The sequence below is a fragment of the Amphiprion ocellaris genome, chromosome 10, assembly GCF_022539595.1.
Source record: "Amphiprion ocellaris isolate individual 3 ecotype Okinawa chromosome 10, ASM2253959v1, whole genome shotgun sequence".
NCBI classification, from domain to species: Eukaryota; Metazoa; Chordata; class Actinopteri; family Pomacentridae; genus Amphiprion; species Amphiprion ocellaris.
In genome coordinates, this window is record NC_072775.1 from 32260849 (window position 1) to 32279715 (window position 18867).

Consider the following 18867-nt stretch of genomic DNA (forward strand, 5'->3'; position numbering starts at 1 on the left):
CTGCAACTATAATGTCTGAGGAGCTCAGCAAAGATCTGTAAAAGCAAATAAATGACTTGAACAAGTCAAGAAAGTCACTTGCTGCCGTTTGAAAGCAGCTACAGATAAAAAAAAATCATCTGTACAAACAAATGTTTCTAAGTATAAAGTTCATGGTACAGTTGTGTCACTGCCATGATCAGGAGGAAAACTCAAACTGTCACCTGCTGCTGAGAGACAACTGGTCACGATGATCAAGAGTTAACCAAACATCACCAAAAAGCAGATCTGCAATGACTGATAAGCTGCTGGAACACAGCTGTCAGTGTCCACAGTGTTTTACATCAACATAAGCTGAGAGGCTCCATGAAGAAGGAAGTTCTTCCTCTAGAAGCAGAACCTAAAAGCTCCACTGAAGTTTGCTGCTGATCACATGGACAAAGAAAAGACCTTCTGGAGGAAAGTCCTGTGGTCAGATGGAACAAAAACTGAGCAGAAATATGTATGTTTGGAGGAGAAAAGGTGAGGCCTTTAACCCCAAGAACACCAAATCTACCATCAAGCATGGTGGTGGCAGTATTATGCTCTGTGGAACTGGAGCAAAGTAAATGGAATAAAGAAGGAGGATAATTACCTTCACATTCCTCAGGAAAACCAGCTAAAATGCTTGATTGTTTTTGTGACAAAGACATGCGTTTTAATTGTTCCATCATTGAAAATGAAAAGTTATGGGAGTCACAGGAAGCTCAAGACTGCCATAGTATACATGATCTGTACAAGTGTATGTAAACTTTTGCTGTCTACTCTAAAATACACTGACATAACCAGGGAGCAAGTTCTACTTTTGGATGTGACTGACATGTTTGCCTCTCCACCACCTGCTTTACCTTCCCTGTCAAATATGTCATGACTTTTATGTCTGAATAAATTAAATAAGTAAGATGGTTCATTTAAGTATGTACACACACTCTAACTGTCCCTAAGAGGAGAATCTTACACTATATTTTCCAAACAACGCGTCTACAACTATTCATCCACAGTTCCTTGAAAGTCGTAACGTGCCAAATAATTGCACTTCCTGCTTGTTAAAGTGAGGGTGCGAGCCGTCGATCAGCGAAGCCCCAAACTCTGACAGACTGGGCTGGTGTGTGTTTGAACTCCACAAACACACACACATGCAGTCGAACCCAGCCACACTTACATCAGTAATGGCGTTCAGAGCCGTGTCTGAGCCAATGCTGAGGTCTGAGCCGGGTATGTTATTGGAGACGGTGGCGGGGACCATAACCATGGGCACACACAGCTCAGTATATTTGTCCCGTGCTGCCGAAAGTTCCAGTAATCCCACGTAGGCCTGCAGCAGTGAGAGCCAGTGTCTTATTGGTGGTTACCGAGCAGGTCAACACAAATGGGACAGAAGTGAAGAGGCTGAGGTCTTAACAGAGACAGTGGGCAGGAGGACAAAGGGCAGCTTTTGGAAGAAAATCGTGGTGGGAAGAACTTGGAACTTTTCAGGGGTAACAAAGTTGTGTCCAAAATTCCAAACTACATACTGGTAGAGATTATCTGCTATGTTGCACCAAACTAATTTAGGCTATTTTGCACTTGATATAAAAGAAATTAATGCTGTTAAAGTAGATTTTTATTTTTTGGGGCAGTTTTAAGGAGAAAAGTTGTGGTGGCAGGAACTTGAAGTTTTTCGAGGGTAGCTAAGCTGTGTCCAAAATTCCAAACTACATACTAGTAGCAATTATCTGCTATGTTGCACCACATCAATTTAAGATGTTTTGCATGTGATACACAAGAAATTAATGCTGTTTAAGTAGTTTTTTATTTTTTGGGGCAGCTTTAAGGAGAAAAATCGTGGTGGGAGGAAGTTGGAACTTGTAGGGGGGTAACAAAGCTGTGTCCAAAATTCCAAACCACATACTAGTAGATATTATCTGCTATGTTGCATCAAGCTAATTTAAGCTATTTTACCCTTTATATACAATAAATTAATACTGTTAAAGTTGTTTTTTTGGGGGTGCAGCTTTTAGAAGAAAAGCTAAATCCCCATAAAACTCAACTTCCGTTACTGAACCCTAACAAAATAACTAACAAAATAACTTGGAATTGATAATCGATAGGACATGGACTCGATAAGCAGAACTGGAATTAGAATAGTTTAACTACAAATGAAACTCGATCTTATAAGCTACAGAAGTTTGGTAAAGAGTGAAAACTTGAGCTAAAAGAGGCTTTTCTTTCTTGCTTTGTCACTATGAGGATGCAGTTTCACCTCATATTATGTTATTTTATCCATTTTATTCCATACAATTGCATATAGTAGTTAGTGCATTAGTGCATCTTTTAACATTGTGCAAGATGTGCACCACTGTTTAGAGACCTGCTAAGCTTTGAAATGCATTTGCTAATTAAAAATAATGATCGAGTAACTCTGAGTTGTTTTTTATTTTGTCGTTGTTGTTTAAACAGACTGAAAACTGTAAATCCCCTCTGAACTCTGACGCATGTAGCCTGAAATGTGAACAGCAGGTGAGCTGGGAAGATATAGGGAAGAGGCTTTAAGGGTAAAGTTGGACCCGTCGATGGGAGACGAGACTTCAGGTTAATGCGAGGGGGAAAATCAGAGGCAGAAATGTGAGGAGCAAAGGACTGGGAGGATTGTTCTGCTGGGAGAAGCCAAGGGAGAGAGCCAGGCCAATCAGGACGGACATGAGACACAAAGTCGATGTCGTAGCTTCGCACACAACAAGATGGAGACAGTGTTCTCATTTAACCAAGCTGCCAAAGCCAAAAAATGACATTTATTTTAGTTATCTATAATTTTAAAGCTCTTAATCATGGTTAGAATTGCATTTTCCAGTTTTATCTGACATATAGAATGGAAAAAGTCACATTTTTTAACTAAATTTGCCTGTGAGCTTGCAAACATGATGCCATCTTTAACATTATCTCCCTCTAAAGCTGAATTTTAAGGTCATTTTTCTGATTATAATCCAATTTTTTGCATTATTTGGCTCTGCAGCTTGGTCAGTAAGTAAAGGGAGTGAGCCTAAACATTTAAATGTGTGTTTTTCAATTGTAAAAAAAAAAATGTAGTAATAAAGATGTTAAGACAGGTTCTGCAAGTTGAAATGTCCAAAAGGGAAAATAGGTGAAAAACAAACACTGAACAACGTGGATATGAACAGTATAATACATGGTGAAAGAGATGGAGGAAGATTATTCTTATAAAAGGTACAATAACGGCTAAACAGTGAAAATAATTCACATTTATCTACTCAGATTACTCAAGAATTCTGCTTTTTTTTTTTTTTTTTTACAGCTATCAGTAGCTGTTCTGTCAGAATAAGGGTGAGCAAGTTTACGACTTTTCAATAAAACTGATAAAGCATGTTCATGAATTAAAATAGAAAACTGACACTATTTCCAAGAAACTGGTTAAATTACGTACCTCAAATCCTCCGATCACGAGCAGAGCATTGATGTTATGGATCCTGATCTGCTCAGCGATCTTATCCAGATGTTTTCCTGGAAGAGTTCTAGAAAATACCAGTAAAATATTACACTTGTTTTATTTTATTGGACATCTGCCTCATTTCTAAGTGACGGAATTTATTGTTTAAATAGTTTTTAGAGACAGAAATTGTGATGCTAAAGCAAAAAGAGATCATGTTAGAACATCTACAGATCAATTAATGTCTATTTATTTCACATCTAGCGACCTTTTTGTCCCGAGCAGAGATCCTCCCTGACCGGTCCAACCACCAACGTCTCCCCATTTGATCTCCTTAATCTGAACATAGAGAAAAATGTTTCAGAATTATTCAGAATTTCCTGAAATTTGGCTGAAACCACTTTAACTTTTAAGCAAAAATGATAAGTAGAAGAAGAGATTCACTTGGAATAATTTTCACTGGATAAACAAAATTATCAGGACTAAGAGACATTGTTTCTGTTTTAAAAGCTTTGGGCACCACAAATATAATTTAATTTTTCTGTTTTATATCAAGATGGAGGCAGAAATCTCAAAATATTTGGAAAAATCTGTCGGTCCTCTGTTCTCTCCTACAACATTGACCATCTCTCTACTCTGCATAATGAGAATAACAACAAAAAAAGCCAAAAAATGTATCTTAAAATGGTGGAAAGACTCAAGGAATCAGTCAGAAAACACATTTGTAGTTTAAGTGAAACAAGAGAAAGAAAGGTTTCGTAGTTATTTGCAAAGTTGGTGAAAATTGCTTTAACTTTAAAGCGAAATTATAATTACAAAAGCAATAACAAAGAATAATTTTCATTGGATAAATAGTCATTTAGACGGCGCTCAGTGAATTATCAGGACAAGGAGATACTGTTTCTGTTTTTAAAAGCTTGGGCACCACAAATATAATATAACTTGTTTGTTTTATATCAGGATGGAGGCAGAGACATCAAGATATTTGGAAAAATCTGTCAGTCCTCTGATCTCTCCTCCAAGTTTTACTCTCTCTCTGCATAATGGAAACAATCGCAAAAAATGGTGGAAAAACTCAAGGAATGAGTCAGAAAACAGGTTTGTACTTTAAGTGAATCAAACCACTACAGCAACACAGATCCACCGATATGTTGTAGAGAATAAATTCATCTTCTTTCCATTGTTGTGCTGCTGTACTTCCACTGTGCCTCCATTTATCCAGCAGCTCTTCATTGTGATCAGTGTCCTACTTAGTCGGGATCACAGCTTCACTTTTCAATCAACGTCTAATCCTCGAACACGACGACTCGCCTCAGAGTTTCATCTGCCTCTGAGAAGAGTCTCCGAGGACACGAGATCAGTAGATGTACGACCAGGAGGGGAATATATGGATATACTGGATGTAGTAGCAGCTGTGGGAGTGGAGTAATTGGCTTACAGTAAGCAGCAGCGTTTATCTGGACACACTTAGTCTTATCGGTGGAGTCGCTGTGACCGCTGAGGAATGCTTCCAGTCTGTGTTTACTATTCAGCTCGGAGGTTTAGCTAATAACTGCATCCACGTCCTGAACACTGACGTCCAATAAACACCATTCATGACAGAAAGGGTGAAGAAATCAAATCGACATGAGATTTAAGAGTCTGAGCAACAACCGTCTTTAAAAACACTAGAAAAAAGTGTTAAAAAATGTAGAAAATGTAAAGATTGTGAAGCTAAAATGCAGTTAGATACTTTATTATTACAGAGAGGCATCATATTATGTATGATTATGTTTATTTCAGCTGAATGACCCTCTTTTGCAGCTAAATTCTGACAAAATTTGAACAGAAACAAAATCAGGATAGTACCATAACATAGTATTTAAGAGTAGACTTTTTATTTATTTTAACACACACATTCTTTTAACATAGTATTTAAGAGCACTTTATTGTCCCATACGTGAGGAACAAAAAAAGCACTTTAAAATTACAATGCTCTTTTCAATGTTGTTTGTCTTTTTGTGTGTAATTGTGTGTCTTGCTTGTCCTTTTTAAGCTGCTTGTATGCCCTTTTTAATTGCCCCTTGGGGACAAATAAAGTTTTTTGAATTGAATTGAATTGAATTGTACAGATATCATTATATTGGGTTTTCGTTGCAAATTTAGCAAAATATTTGAATTTACCTGCAGAAAATTAACAAGCTCTCATATTTCTGAGTGTTTTTTTCCCTTGATAAACGAATAAATGCAACAGGTTGGAAAGAATCCCTATAAGAAATAGCTACATGGTGCCAAAACAGCTTTTAGAGGACATGACAAAGACGCAGCACACGGCATGTTTCCAATTTCAGGGTATATATAGTAAACTGAGAGTGTCTGTACCGTTTGAATTTAATCAAACTTAAAATTAAGCTGTTGTTTTGGGGGGGTTTTTAGATTATTTTTAGCTATAGAACGTAATTCTCAAACTTAAAAGACCAAAACACTTCACTGTATGTGTATTAAGTGTAGAATATGTCACATTTTCCATTCTTTTTACTATAATATATATATATATATATACCTCAAATCCTCCGATCACGAGCAGAGCATTGATGTTATGGATCCTGATCTGCTCAGCGATCTTATCCAGATGTTTTCCTGGAAGAGTTCTAGAAAATACCAGTAAAATATTACACTTGTTTTATTTTATTGGACATCTGCCTCATTTCTAAGTGACGGAATTTATTGTTTAAATAGTTTTTAGAGACAGAAATTGTGATGCTAAAGCAAAAAGAGATCATGTTAGAACATCTACAGATCAATTAATGTCTATTTATTTCACATCTAGCGACCTTTTTGTCCCGAGCAGAGATCCTCCCTGACCGGTCCAACCACCAACGTCTCCCCATTTGATCTCCTTAATCTGAACATAGAGAAAAATGTTTCAGAATTATTCAGAATTTCCTGAAATTTGGCTGAAACCACTTTAACTTTTAAGCAAAAATGATAAGTAGAAGAAGAGATTCACTTGGAATAATTTTCACTGGATAAACAAAATTATCAGGACTAAGAGACATTGTTTCTGTTTTAAAAGCTTTGGGCACCACAAATATAATTTAATTTTTCTGTTTTATATCAAGATGGAGGCAGAAATCTCAAAATATTTGGAAAAATCTGTCGGTCCTCTGTTCTCTCCTACAACATTGACCATCTCTCTACTCTGCATAATGAGAATAACAACAAAAAAAGCCAAAAAATGTATCTTAAAATGGTGGAAAGACTCAAGGAATCAGTCAGAAAACACATTTGTAGTTTAAGTGAAACAAGAGAAAGAAAGGTTTCGTAGTTATTTGCAAAGTTGGTGAAAATTGCTTTAACTTTAAAGCGAAATTATAATTACAAAAGCAATAACAAAGAATAATTTTCATTGGATAAATAGTCATTTAGACGGCGCTCAGTGAATTATCAGAACTAAGATACTGTTTCTGTCTTAAAGCTTTGGACACCACAAATATAATTTCATTAGTCTCTTTTGTATTAAGGTGGAGGCAGAAATCTCAGAATATTTGGAAAAATCTATCATTCCTCTGCTCTGTCCTCCCAAAAATTACCGTCTCTCTACTCTGCATAATGGAAATAATTGCAAAAAAGGTCCAAAAAATGATCGTAAAATGGTTGAAAAACTCAAGGAATCGGTCAGACAACAAGATTGTAGTTTCAGAAAAACAACAGAAAGAAAAGTGTTGTAATTATTCAGACTTTCCTGCCATTTGGCTAAAACCACTCTGTGATGAAATTATAAATACAAAAGGAAGAATAAAGAATAATTTTCATTGGATAAATAGTCATTTAGAAGGTGTTCAGTGAATTATCAGGACAAGGAGATACTGTTTCTGTTTTTAAAAGCTTGGGCACCACAAATATAATATAACTTGTTTGTTTTATATCAGGATGGAGGCAGAGACATCAAGATATTTGAAAAAATCTGTCAGTCCTCTGATCTCTCCTCCAAGTTTTACTGTCTCTCTGCACAATGGAAACAATCGCAAAAAATGGTGGAAAAACTTAAGGAATGAGTCAGAAAACAGGTTTGTACTTTAAGTGAATCAAACCACTACAGCAACACAGATCCACCGATATGTTGTAGAGAATAAATTCATCTTCTTTCCATTGTTGTGCTGCTGTACTTCCACTGTGCCTCCATTTATCCAGCAGCTCTTCATTGTGATCAGTGTCCTACTTAGTCGGGATCACAGCTTCACTTTTCAATGAACGTCTAATCCTCGAACACGACGACTCGCCTCAGAGTTTCATCTGCCTCTGAGAAGAGTTTCCGAGGACACGAGATCAGGAGATGTACGACCAGGAGGGGAATATATGGATATACTGGATGTAGTAGCAGCTGTGGGAGTGGAGTAATTGGCTTACAGTAAGCAGCAGCGTTTATCTGGACACACTTAGTCTTATCGGTGGAGTCGCTGTGACCGCTGAGGAATGCTTCCAGTCTGTGTTTACTATTCAGCTCAGAGGTTTAGCTAATAACTGCATCCACATCCTGAACACTGACGTCCAATAAACACCATTCATGACAGAAAGGGTGAAGAAATCAAATCGACATGAGATTTAAGAGTCTGAGCAACAACCGTCTTTAAAAACACTAGAAAAAAGTGTTAAAAAGTGTAAAAAATGTAAAGATTGTGAAGCTAAAATGCAGTTGGATACTTTACTATTACAGAGATGCATCGTATTATGTATGATTATGTTTATTTCAGCTGAATGACCCTCTTTTGCACCTAAATTCTGACAAAATTTGAACAGAAACAAAATCAGGATAGTACCATAATATAGTATTTAAGAGTAGACTTTTTATTTATTTTAACACACACATTCTTTTAACATAGTATTTAAGAGCACTTTATTGTCCCATACCTGAGGAATAAAAAAGCACTTTAAAATTACAATGCTCTTTTCAATGTTGTTTGTCTTTTTGTGTGTAATTGTGTGTCTTGCTTGTCCTTTTTAAGCTGCTTGTATGCCCTTTTTTATTGCCCCTTGGGGACAAATAAAGTTTTTTGAATTGAATTGAATTGTACAAATATCATTATATTGGGTTTTCGTTGCAAATTTAGCAAAATATTTGAATTTACCTGCAGAAAATTAACAAGCTCTCATATTTATGAGTGTTTTTTCCCTTGATAAATGAATAAATGCAACAGGTTGGAAAGAATCCCTATAAGAAATAGCTACATGGTGCCAAAACAGCTTTTAGAGGACATGACAAAGACGCAGCACACGGCATGTTTCCAATTTCAGGGTATATATAGTAAACCGAGAGTGTCTGTACCGTTTAAATTTAATCAAACTTAAAATTAAGCTGTTGTTATGGGGGGTTTTTTTTAGATTTTTTTTAGCTATAGAACGTAATTCTCAAACTTAAAAGACCAAAACACTTCACTGTATGTGTATTAAGTCTAGAATATGTCACATTTTCCATTCTTTTTACTATAATATACTTATACTTATATAATATACTGTATATATATATATATATATATATATATAAATATATAAATATATATATATATATATATATATATATATATATATATATATATATATTTATATATATATATATATATATATATATATATATATATATATATATATATAAAAATATATATATATATATATATATATATATATATATATATATATATATATATATATATATATATATATAAATATATATATATAAACGCATATATATAGACTGAGAGTATTTATACTGTTTGAATTTACTTAAACTCAAAATTCGCGTGTTTCTGGTGGTATTTTTTGAGATGTAGGCGTATTATCAAACTTAAAAGATAAATATGCTTAAAACTTTTCACTTTAAATGCATTAAGTTCAGAATCTATTAGGTTTTCCCTTTGTTCCCCACAATATTCCCATTTTTTGAGATGCATATGTTTAAACTGCTCTAAAATACATGATCCAGTCAATAACATCTCTGACTAAATGTTCAAAATTGCAAAAATGTTGAAAAAATTTTAGAGAATTTGTATTTAGCTCACCTGTCCTTTGAATGCCTCATATATGTTTACTTCTTCTTTGTTTAAATAATCCTTCAACTAAACCACAGCTTGAGTTTAGGCTGAAACTCTCAGTTACATTCCACAAAATGACTCATTTTATTAGAATGATAATAAACTGCACAAAAACAGTTTCATCCAGTCCCTACATGTTTTCTTCCCCCTTTCTTTTCCACAGTATTCTAATTTTCTCAGAGGCACCTGAACAAAAAAACTACAAAAGAATCCACTCAGATCTGCAACTGAATGTTTAAAACTTGAACAGATTTGTACTCGGCTCACCTGTCCCTTGTAGAATCCCTCGAAGCCGTCGTTGACAGCAAACATTTTGTGGCCCTCTGTGATTCCCACTCTGACGGCAGAGCGAACGGCAGCGTTCATCCCTGCCGCCGGGGCGCCGACGTTCAGCACGGCCACGTTAAAGGAGCTCTGTGGATGACGGAGGGCAGCAGAGACGCTTAGAAACAGTCTAAATATACAGAAAAACCTAAGACATATACAGCCCAGCCAAGTGTTCCAACAGCCCCGAGCTTTCTCACATTTTATAACATCTTCATGAGGACAAACGCAGCAGTGTGTGATGCTTTTGAGGAAGATGGTGCATCAGTAACTATTAGAGACAGTGAAGACACGAGGCTGTCACTGCCTCAAAACACCATCCAGGCCTCATTTACTGCCACAGGCCAGACGCCGCCTCACAGCAGGACAGCCGGACATGCAAAGAAGCCACATGCTGCTGGAGGAGAAGCAGCAGCTGATTTCTAAACCACAGCCGCCCAAAATATCAACCGGCAAGTGAATATTTTTCAGTTATTTTCTGGATTTTTTTATCAGCAGAATCATTCAGTCGATGCACAACTGGTGAACAGGTTTTAACCTCCAACTCCGGAGAAAGACATAAGGCGAATAATGCATTTGCGTCTTTGAATGCAAGACGCTTACAACCAACATCAGGGATTTTACTAGCAGAGTCAGAAACGTGCTGTCCACCAGTGATGGATCGAGCGTTGAAGTTCGTCTCTGCTTACAAACAAGAAGCTCAAACAGGACAGCCATCCAACTCTCCAGTGATTATGAACGATTTACAGATGTTCCCTACACGCCTCATCTGCAAGCTAGCCAATGTGCACACAGAAGCTTCCAGTCTCCCATCAGTTAATTGCAGAGCAGCAATTCAGACACTAAAGTTTGAGACCAAATACTTCTTTAAAAAGAGTAAAATAAGACATTTTAATTTTAGAAATCAATATTGCAGTTTGATCAAAGTTGATTTAATTGTGGGAGGATACCATAGCTTGCTGAACATCTACTTCTTGATACAAGCTACAATTTACAGATGTTCCCTGAACACCTCATTTCCACACTACAGTAAATGCTAGCTAGTCGGCTGTGCACAGAGAAGCTTCTAGTCTCCACTCAGTTACTGCAGAACAGCAACTCAGACGTGAGATCAAAAATTCCTCTGAGAAGAGTAAAATAAAGCGTTCAAATGTCAGATTTAACCACAATTCAATCTACACGGGCTGTTCTTTATGCAGGAAGCATTTTAAATGTAAATGTTTCAGTTGGTCAAGTTCTTTTAATTGTGAGAAGCCAAAATCATAGTCATGACTAATATTTATTTAATCGTGCAAACTTAAAAGAAAAGTTGACTTTCAACGTCCTATATGAGGTTAAATTTTGTTCACCTCTTGAATCAAATTCTTCCAAATCTTTCTGAGCACACACTATTGCAGGAAAACTTGTTCACATTTCACAAAATATTTCGCTATAGAGATAAAAACGAGCTTTATAGTCATTAAAAATGTGCCAGTTTCATCCAGTTCCTATGGATTTTTAAAAAAGGGATCAACATCTAATTCTTTAGTGGTTCCCACAGAGGGAATCTGCAGTTTTTCCAACATCTGCAACATGTGGCACATTCACAATAAATATGAAATAAGAGCGAATGCAACTTAAAACCTCCCTACGTGAAAGCTTCAACTTTTTGGCTACTAGAGCATGAAGTCTGTCCAGTTTGAGTTCTGATCGAGCAAAGACACTTTCAGCCGCAGGTCTGGATGTTAAAGTGTAAAGAAGCTACTTCATGTGACGCCGACATTAATGCACTAACACACCTCTTTGCAGGTCTACACTTCTACTTCTGAGCAGAGCCATGAAGAATTAAAGCAAAGACAGACAGAGCGGCGGGTGATGGGCACTGGTGTTGTCATTTTGTGGCACTGAGCATCTAAATAAACAAGTTTAGTCTCTTAAAACCAATAAAATCTTCCTAGAAAATGAAATAATTTGACGTGATTTAAAGCAGGAAACTAAAATCTATGCATATTTTTGTATTTATCTCAGCATGGAGGGATTTAGAAGCTGAAGGGAGAAGAAGAAAATGTCTAATTTCTAAAAGGGTCGTCATGGGAACTACAGCCGCCTCATTACTCATCACATACATTAAGCTGCTCTCCATCCCCAGCCTCCTCCTCTCCCTCAGGACACACAGAAACAGAACAAAAAAAACAACCAGAAAAACAGACTGTTAGTGTCACAAAAAGACCGCAGCACCCACAATGCACCAGCTGACCAGGAAGTACCTTAGGCTAACGTACAAATCTCAGAGCAGCTGGTGGAAAGACACATTAGAAGAATTAAGATGATGATCACGTCACTGGTTTGAGTTTATTTTTGTGGTTTTTTTTTTCTTTAAATGGTTTTTGTTTTTTGTCTTGACACTTACATTTGGAAGCTCAGAGTCGGCTTTGCGGTAGGACAGCAGTCTGTAGGTGCTCAGGTTGTTTTCAAAGCTCCTGCACATGAAAAGCAGAATTCATTAGTGCAGGAAATCCTCAGTGAACCCATGTCTGGTCTGCTGCAGAAGAAAGCATTTAGAGTCCAACGAAAAAAATCAATGCAAACACAGTTAAAGTGGAAACGGAGCCAAACAACCAAAGGAAAAAGTCCCATCAGTGGGAGACAGAAATAACCCAGTCCTGCCTGCACCATTTAATGCATTCATTTTAAACTTATATACAGATCCCAGAGCTGCTTAATCGCATTAAAGTAGTGGATTTTCACAAATACCTGCCACGCAGTCTGACCGCCTCCTCAAACTTCTTCTCGTCCATGGCCTTCTGGACTTCTTGGGTCTGACGACAAAACAACAAAACAGCTTCTTTAACAAACGTCAGTTTTTTACCATTTGTTCCATTTTTTAATTAATTTCTGTTTGTGTATTTCTGTTGTGGGTAAAGTTTTGGTAAACTGGGTCCAATGATCCCAATCACAGCATGCCACATAAAGTACTGTTTAACGTGGCATGCATTTAAGTGGGACATAATACTTCTTCATGTTATTGAACCTTTAGCTTCTGACCATGTTGCTCATTAATTCGTTGTAGTCTGCAGAGTAAAATCACCTCCTTGTGCTCTCTGGGGCTGAAACTTGTTGCTCGACTGGGACACTGTGACAGGATGTATGTAGTTTTACATCATGGTATTTCTGGAAAACTGCATTTGACACACTAAAGGTGTCATCCTGCTGTGGATCGACTGATAGCAGCTTTCCAGGGCCGATACTGATGCCGATAATTGCTATTTAAGAAAGGCCGATAACCAAAATTTGGAACTAAAATACATTAAATGTAATGTTTTAACTGCATGTGATGGCAAAGAACCTGTCATTAATAAGTAGACTCTGCATTAATAAGGGTTAATATAACCAAATATGTAAAATAGAAATAGTGATTAAATTATTTCCTCTGTTTGATCAGTTTTTCTCCTGTTGTTCTTCTCTATTTTATTAATATTTCACTGTTCTACCATTCTTATTGTCTACTAAGGTCCAGATCTTAAAACTTTATTAATTATTGTTAACCATATTTTGTTTCAGGTTAATCTTTAGCTGCCTTCTAACTTAGCCGCTAGCTGTTAGCGTAGGATGAGCCACTGTAAGAGAAGCTAATTTCCTGGTTTGTGTTCAGTTTTTTAGCTGCTTGAGAGATGTTTCTGAGACCACAGAGTGACGACAGACAGAAAGAGGAGGCCGCATCACACCGGAAGTATTGAATTTATCAATAATTGGTCAACAATTTATCAATACCGATAAATGGTAAATTGCCAAATATCGGTGTGACCGTTTCCTGTCACACTGTGTAGTATCGGAGGAAAAGCTTTAGTGTGTAACAATGCAGTATTGCATTCAGTACGCTAAAAATATCCTATTTTTCTATTACATCTGGTGGGATTTTCCAGTTTACAAGGGAGCATGTTCTTCTGGCTTTTCTGACCCACAATCCTCTGCACGGTTACGTAGTGTCGAGTATAAAAAGCTTAAGGGACCAAATCTCATTTCACACCAATATTAAGCCGATGTATTATGTCCCAGTTGTATGCATATGAAACATAGTTTGTAACGGCAACTGGAGCATTTTCTTAGAGTTAAAAGTGATTTGAAACACAGCCTGTATATTGGGATGTACTAAATCTTTATCTGGGATACTATATCATATGATAGTTTTGGGGGTATTGGGATGCATCTTTTATCTGTTTCTGACATTAGTTTCAAATGGCCTTCAATGCAAAGTGGCCAATTTGGAAGCTTTTAATACCTATTATTGTCAAAAAAACAACATTACAATATATGGAGATGTTTTCTTTTGGTTTTCACTCTAAGACTTGATGACATTTTTCATTTATCTGTCTCATTTACCAGAGGTACTTACTTTGGAAAATGCTGAGGATTGAGGTAGAGTTAGTGTGCTTTAAAACCACATATTTTAAATAATAACCGATGCGACACTCACCATCTGAACACACTCCATCAGCGGCAGCCGGACGGCCTGGTTGCCGACCAGCGACACGACGCAGGCCGGGGTGTTGGCCGACGCCTCCAGCAGCGCTAGCACCGCCTCCACGCCCATCCGACTGGCCTGCAGAGGTCACAGGTCATTCAGGGCTCATTACTGCAGAGTCTCAGGTGGAAATTTAAACGCTAGGATTGGTTTTGACCTACCAGGATCCTGTCGAAGGCCGAGGGCGTCCCGCCTCTCTGCACGTGGCCGAGGATGGTGACCCTGGTGTCGAAGCCGAGGCAGCGCACCACCAGCTTCAGGTCGTAGAGGGAGAGAGCGTTTATTAACAGCAGGAACAGAAAGAAAATCTACACAACAATGACTTACAGACCTAGTAACTATCACATGTAAACATATTTAACTATATTATCATATTCTATCTCACATTGTTGCATTTTTTACAACAATTCCTGCTCAACCATCTCTGATTTGACTGAAATTTTTAGCGCATATATTACAGACATTTATGCAGATATTTGTGAAATTTAAGCTTCATAAATCAAACACTTTCTGAGATATTTGTTTGCCTGTCGAACAAATTTCACCCTATTTTTATAGACATAGAAATCTGAGGTGGTTGAATAACAAAATCTCAGGAAGTAATAAAAATAAAAGCCTCATTTGTCTATGAGAATATTATGGAAAAAGGAATGGAAAATGTGATATATTCTAGATTTATTACACATCCAGTGTAAATAAAATGTATTTGGAATTCACCTGTAATCAGAGGCTGTTTGAAATATTTAATGTTATTTCTTATTTCTGTTATTTCTTCTTGATTTCTAAACTCACCCATAATCAGATTGGTCCACATTCTAAACCAATGGCAAAATAAGAAATAATATTAAATATTTCAAGAAGTTTCATAAAGATTATGAGTAAATCGCAAATTTCTGCTTTTTATTTTTAATAGTTCCTGAGATGCTGTCACAAAAAATTAGCCTGCAATTTCAATGTGCAGAAAAAATGTGCTGAAAGTGGGTCAACGGGTATTTTTTCAAAATAAAAATGTCACAGATTATATTTTAAATATCCCTACTTTATGATAAAAAAGTATCAAGTAAATCAGAGATGGTCGAGTAGAACATTTGAGATGGAATAATCCTCTGATTTAAAAAAAAAAAGATTTAAAGGATTGCACTTAAAAATATCTAACAAACACTCTGAAACTATCTGAAGAAAACACAAAAATAAAAGGAAATGCCAAACATACAATAAACACAGAAGGAGAAATCATGCAAAACGGTTTCTGTCATGTGCCAAACGGTGGAAAACATGCAAAACTGAAAACAAGGGTGCAAAAAAATGTGGAGTGAAAAACGGATACAAGAATCCAAAACGGTGGAAGAATGAATGGAAAAACAGCAGGAATTAAAGAAATATGGATAAAAAATGAATGGATTTGGAGGAGAACTGGACGCTTCCAGCAGGTTTCTCCTCCTTTACTTACATCCTTGATATAATCAGGAGTTATTGCCTTGTTGTGGGAATCTATGGCGCCCTCGGCTACAATAATAATGTTCAGCCTTTTCTTATCGGCGCGGTTCTAGAGGGACATAGAGAAGCACACACATTTGAAAACATGACAGAGTAAACAGTTTTGCATTGACAAAAGCTGGATCCAGTGATGGAGGAACATCTCAGAACATCTCAGAACAACAGGACTGTTTGGTGTTTGGAAGCAGACACTCAACACATTCTAGGAGAAGTTTCATATAAAGAATCTGTAGCATGATGCACAACAATAAAACCCCCTAAAACGAATGAAACTGTGTGAATCCTGTGTTTGATTTTAAATAAACTGTTGAGTGTTTCTCACCAGTTGCTCATAAATCTGTTAAAGGTATTTCCTGTTTCAAACATTACAAATCTTCATCTTCGCTTTTTTCCCAGAATATTGCTAAAATATTCGTTACTGCCACCAACTGGGAGGCTGTAAATCACACTGGGTGAAACAAATTCTTCCTTTTTGAGGTTTATTGGTGCAAATTGGAGCATTATCGCTAGTTTAAAGTGTGGATCAGGAGGTTTCATATTTACAGCTTTCAGTTCTGACTTATCAATATGAGGCACTAAATGTTTAAATTTCTGTCCACTGCGGTCAGAATCAGTCCAGAATCAAACAGGATCTCTTGCTTGATGCAACAAACTTCTCAGGATAATGTTAAAGTAATAATCCACGCTGACAGTACTTGTGATTTCAATTAGTTGCCGATTTCCTACAATTCCCAGAATGCATCTGGATAGTCAAAAGAGTTATGTGATGTTTTTGTTGTGTAGCTTTCTCAAATTCAGCTGCAGTGCATTTCTACCAATACGATGGTTGAAAATGGCAGCAGTGGTGCCAAACTTGAGGTTATTTCTGCAGAAATATGAAACTTCTCTGAGAATGTGGAAAGTGTTTCGACTCCGCTGCGACTCGGACGCATCCAGCAGCTGGTCCAGCTTCTGCTTCTCCTCTGGTTCAGCCTGAAGCTGAGCTCTACTCACATCCTTCACAAAATCAGATGTAATGGGCTGTCCTTGTCTGTCAATGGCTCCTTCAGCAACTATGATAATGTTCAACCTGGAACCCCGAGACCGACTCTGGACAACAGCAAACACACTGAAGCACGTTAAATCTACTGGAGAACAATCACACAGCGTACTGCAGATGTTTCATGTTAGTATCTGAAGGTAGAAATGTCCAAATGATTAGTGATGGGAGTCAGAGTGTAAAAACAACATGAGGAATGTGTTGAGGCAGTGTGAACAGCCAGCAGCAGGTGGCTCTGTGGCGCAATGGATAGCGCATTGGACTTCTAGTCAAGCACTTGAGAGGTGATTCAAAGGTTGTGGGTTCGAGTCCCACCAGAGTCGCAGCTTTTCATGAAGACATAAATCAATCCTCATACACATGAATCTTCATAATGAGTCTCCTGTGGCTTTAAGCACAACTAAAGTTGTGTTTTATAAGAAAATTCCTACTTTTGTCCTTTGTTTCCTCCACCTACACCAGGGGTGTCAAACATGAGGCCCGCGGGCCAAAACCGGCCCTCCAGAGGGTCCAATCCAGCCCGCAGCACGACTTTGTAAAGTATAAAATTTACAGAGGACACTGCAGGTTGTAAATTTTAAAATGAGAAATGTAAAATAATTTCTAGACAAGTTGTTTTGATCATAAAGACAAATGCTATATTGCTCATTGTTCTTTTGTCATTTTGTAACTCATTTTGTCTTGTTTTTGTTGCTTTTTGTCTTTTTATGTCAGACTTTCTGTTGTTTGTGTTTCCTTTTTGTCTTGCTTGTGTTTCTTGTCTTATTTTTGGCATTTTGTGTTTCGCTTTATTGGTTGTTTTGTGCGTTGTTTTTTTCGTTTTGTGTTTTTTTGGTGTCACTTGTGTTGTTTGGCTATTTTTTGTCTTATTCTTTCCTTTTTTGTCATTTTTTTGTCTCGTTTGTGTAATTTTTTGTCCTGTTTTTGTCTATATTTTTTTTTGTTGCTTTATTACTTTTTATCAATTTTTTGTCTCTTTTTTGTTTTGGTTCATGTCTCATTTTTTGGTCATTTTGTTCCTCATATTTGTCATTTTGTATCTAATTTTTGTCATCTTGTGTCTCATTTTTGTAATATCTTGTCTTGTTCTTGTTGTTTTTTGTCTGACTTTTGTTGTTTTGATCATAAAGTAAAATACTATATCATTCAGTTCCAGATACCTGTGACTAAAACTTTTGTGCCTTTTTGTAGATAAACTGTGATGTGTAGGTTCTAATGTGTAAAAGAAAAACTGACGTATAATGTTGTTGAAATTTGTTTTTCTTAAGACATTTCAGGTTGTTCATCGTGTTTTGTAAAAAGATAATTCCTTAAATGTTATGCTTTTTGCACTAAAACAAAGGTAAAATGGGGAGTTGTGGCTGTTTTTAGGTTCTGCTGTGATTTTACTGATCCGACCCATTTCACATCAAATTGGGCTGAATGTGGCCCCTGATCTAAGATGAGTTTGACATTCCTGACCTACACCATTAGCTCCTGCTGTTTACTACATTTTCCTGCTTCATTTTGGATCAGTAGTAGCTTCTACTGAGGTTCATGCTGACAGTTGTGCAGTACAGTTGACTTCTAGTGTAACAACTGAGACATAACATTATTATTTATTTTTAAAAAATTCTAGTAGCAACGTTGCTTCTATTATTTTTATGTACCAAGCAGAAAATACTAAGTTATTCACCACATTTGCAATAGAAACTACTAAAAGGAAAGCTGTGGTAAATGGTGTTTTGTGAATTTATATTCATTTGAAAGTCGTAGCAACTTGATTATTGTTTCCTTGAAGTGGTTGTTAACGTTTCTGGAAGTTAGGGGTTTATAATCAGATCATATTTGCAAGAAAAGCTGAGTACTGATGTAGCATTTACAAGTTGTTCCGTAGAAGTTTTATTGAAGGTGCTAAAGTCAGGATTTGTGAGTAAAAGCCATCGGTTCTATTGTGGAAAAGCCTTTTATTTGAACACTTGATTTGTAATTTAAATGCTGGGGGGTTAAATCCCAA

The 18867-nt window shown here is 36.7% G+C and overlaps 1 protein-coding gene and 1 non-coding gene across 4 annotated transcripts in view; one reads left to right on the forward strand and one right to left on the reverse strand.

Annotated features, from left to right (window-relative positions):
- LOC111563872 (ATP-dependent 6-phosphofructokinase, platelet type-like) overlaps positions 1-18867 on the reverse strand; it is a 49458-nt gene that overhangs the window by 14407 nt on the left and 16184 nt on the right. For 2 of the 3 annotated variants that reach the window (XM_055014542.1, XM_055014543.1), the window contains exons 8-16: positions 15786-15881; positions 14497-14589; positions 14288-14413; positions 12568-12632; positions 12224-12293; positions 9778-9924; positions 6256-6326; positions 5985-6072; positions 1181-1333 (exon numbers count right to left, since the gene is read on the reverse strand). In XM_055014542.1, the coding sequence (XP_054870517.1) occupies positions 1181-1333; positions 5985-6072; positions 6256-6326; positions 9778-9924; positions 12224-12293; positions 12568-12632; positions 14288-14413; positions 14497-14589; positions 15786-15881 (909 nt within the window). Of the gene's footprint in view, positions 1-1180; positions 1334-5984; positions 6073-6255; positions 6327-9777; positions 9925-12223; positions 12294-12567; positions 12633-14287; positions 14414-14496; positions 14590-15785; positions 15882-16825; positions 16922-18867 lie in introns of all 3 variants that reach the window. The other variant, XM_055014541.1, reaches the window with a different exon arrangement.
- On the forward strand, positions 17103-17194 carry trnar-ucu (transfer RNA arginine (anticodon UCU)). Its single transcript is given in 2 exon segments — positions 17103-17139; positions 17159-17194. It is a non-coding gene; the product is annotated as a tRNA-Arg (tRNA).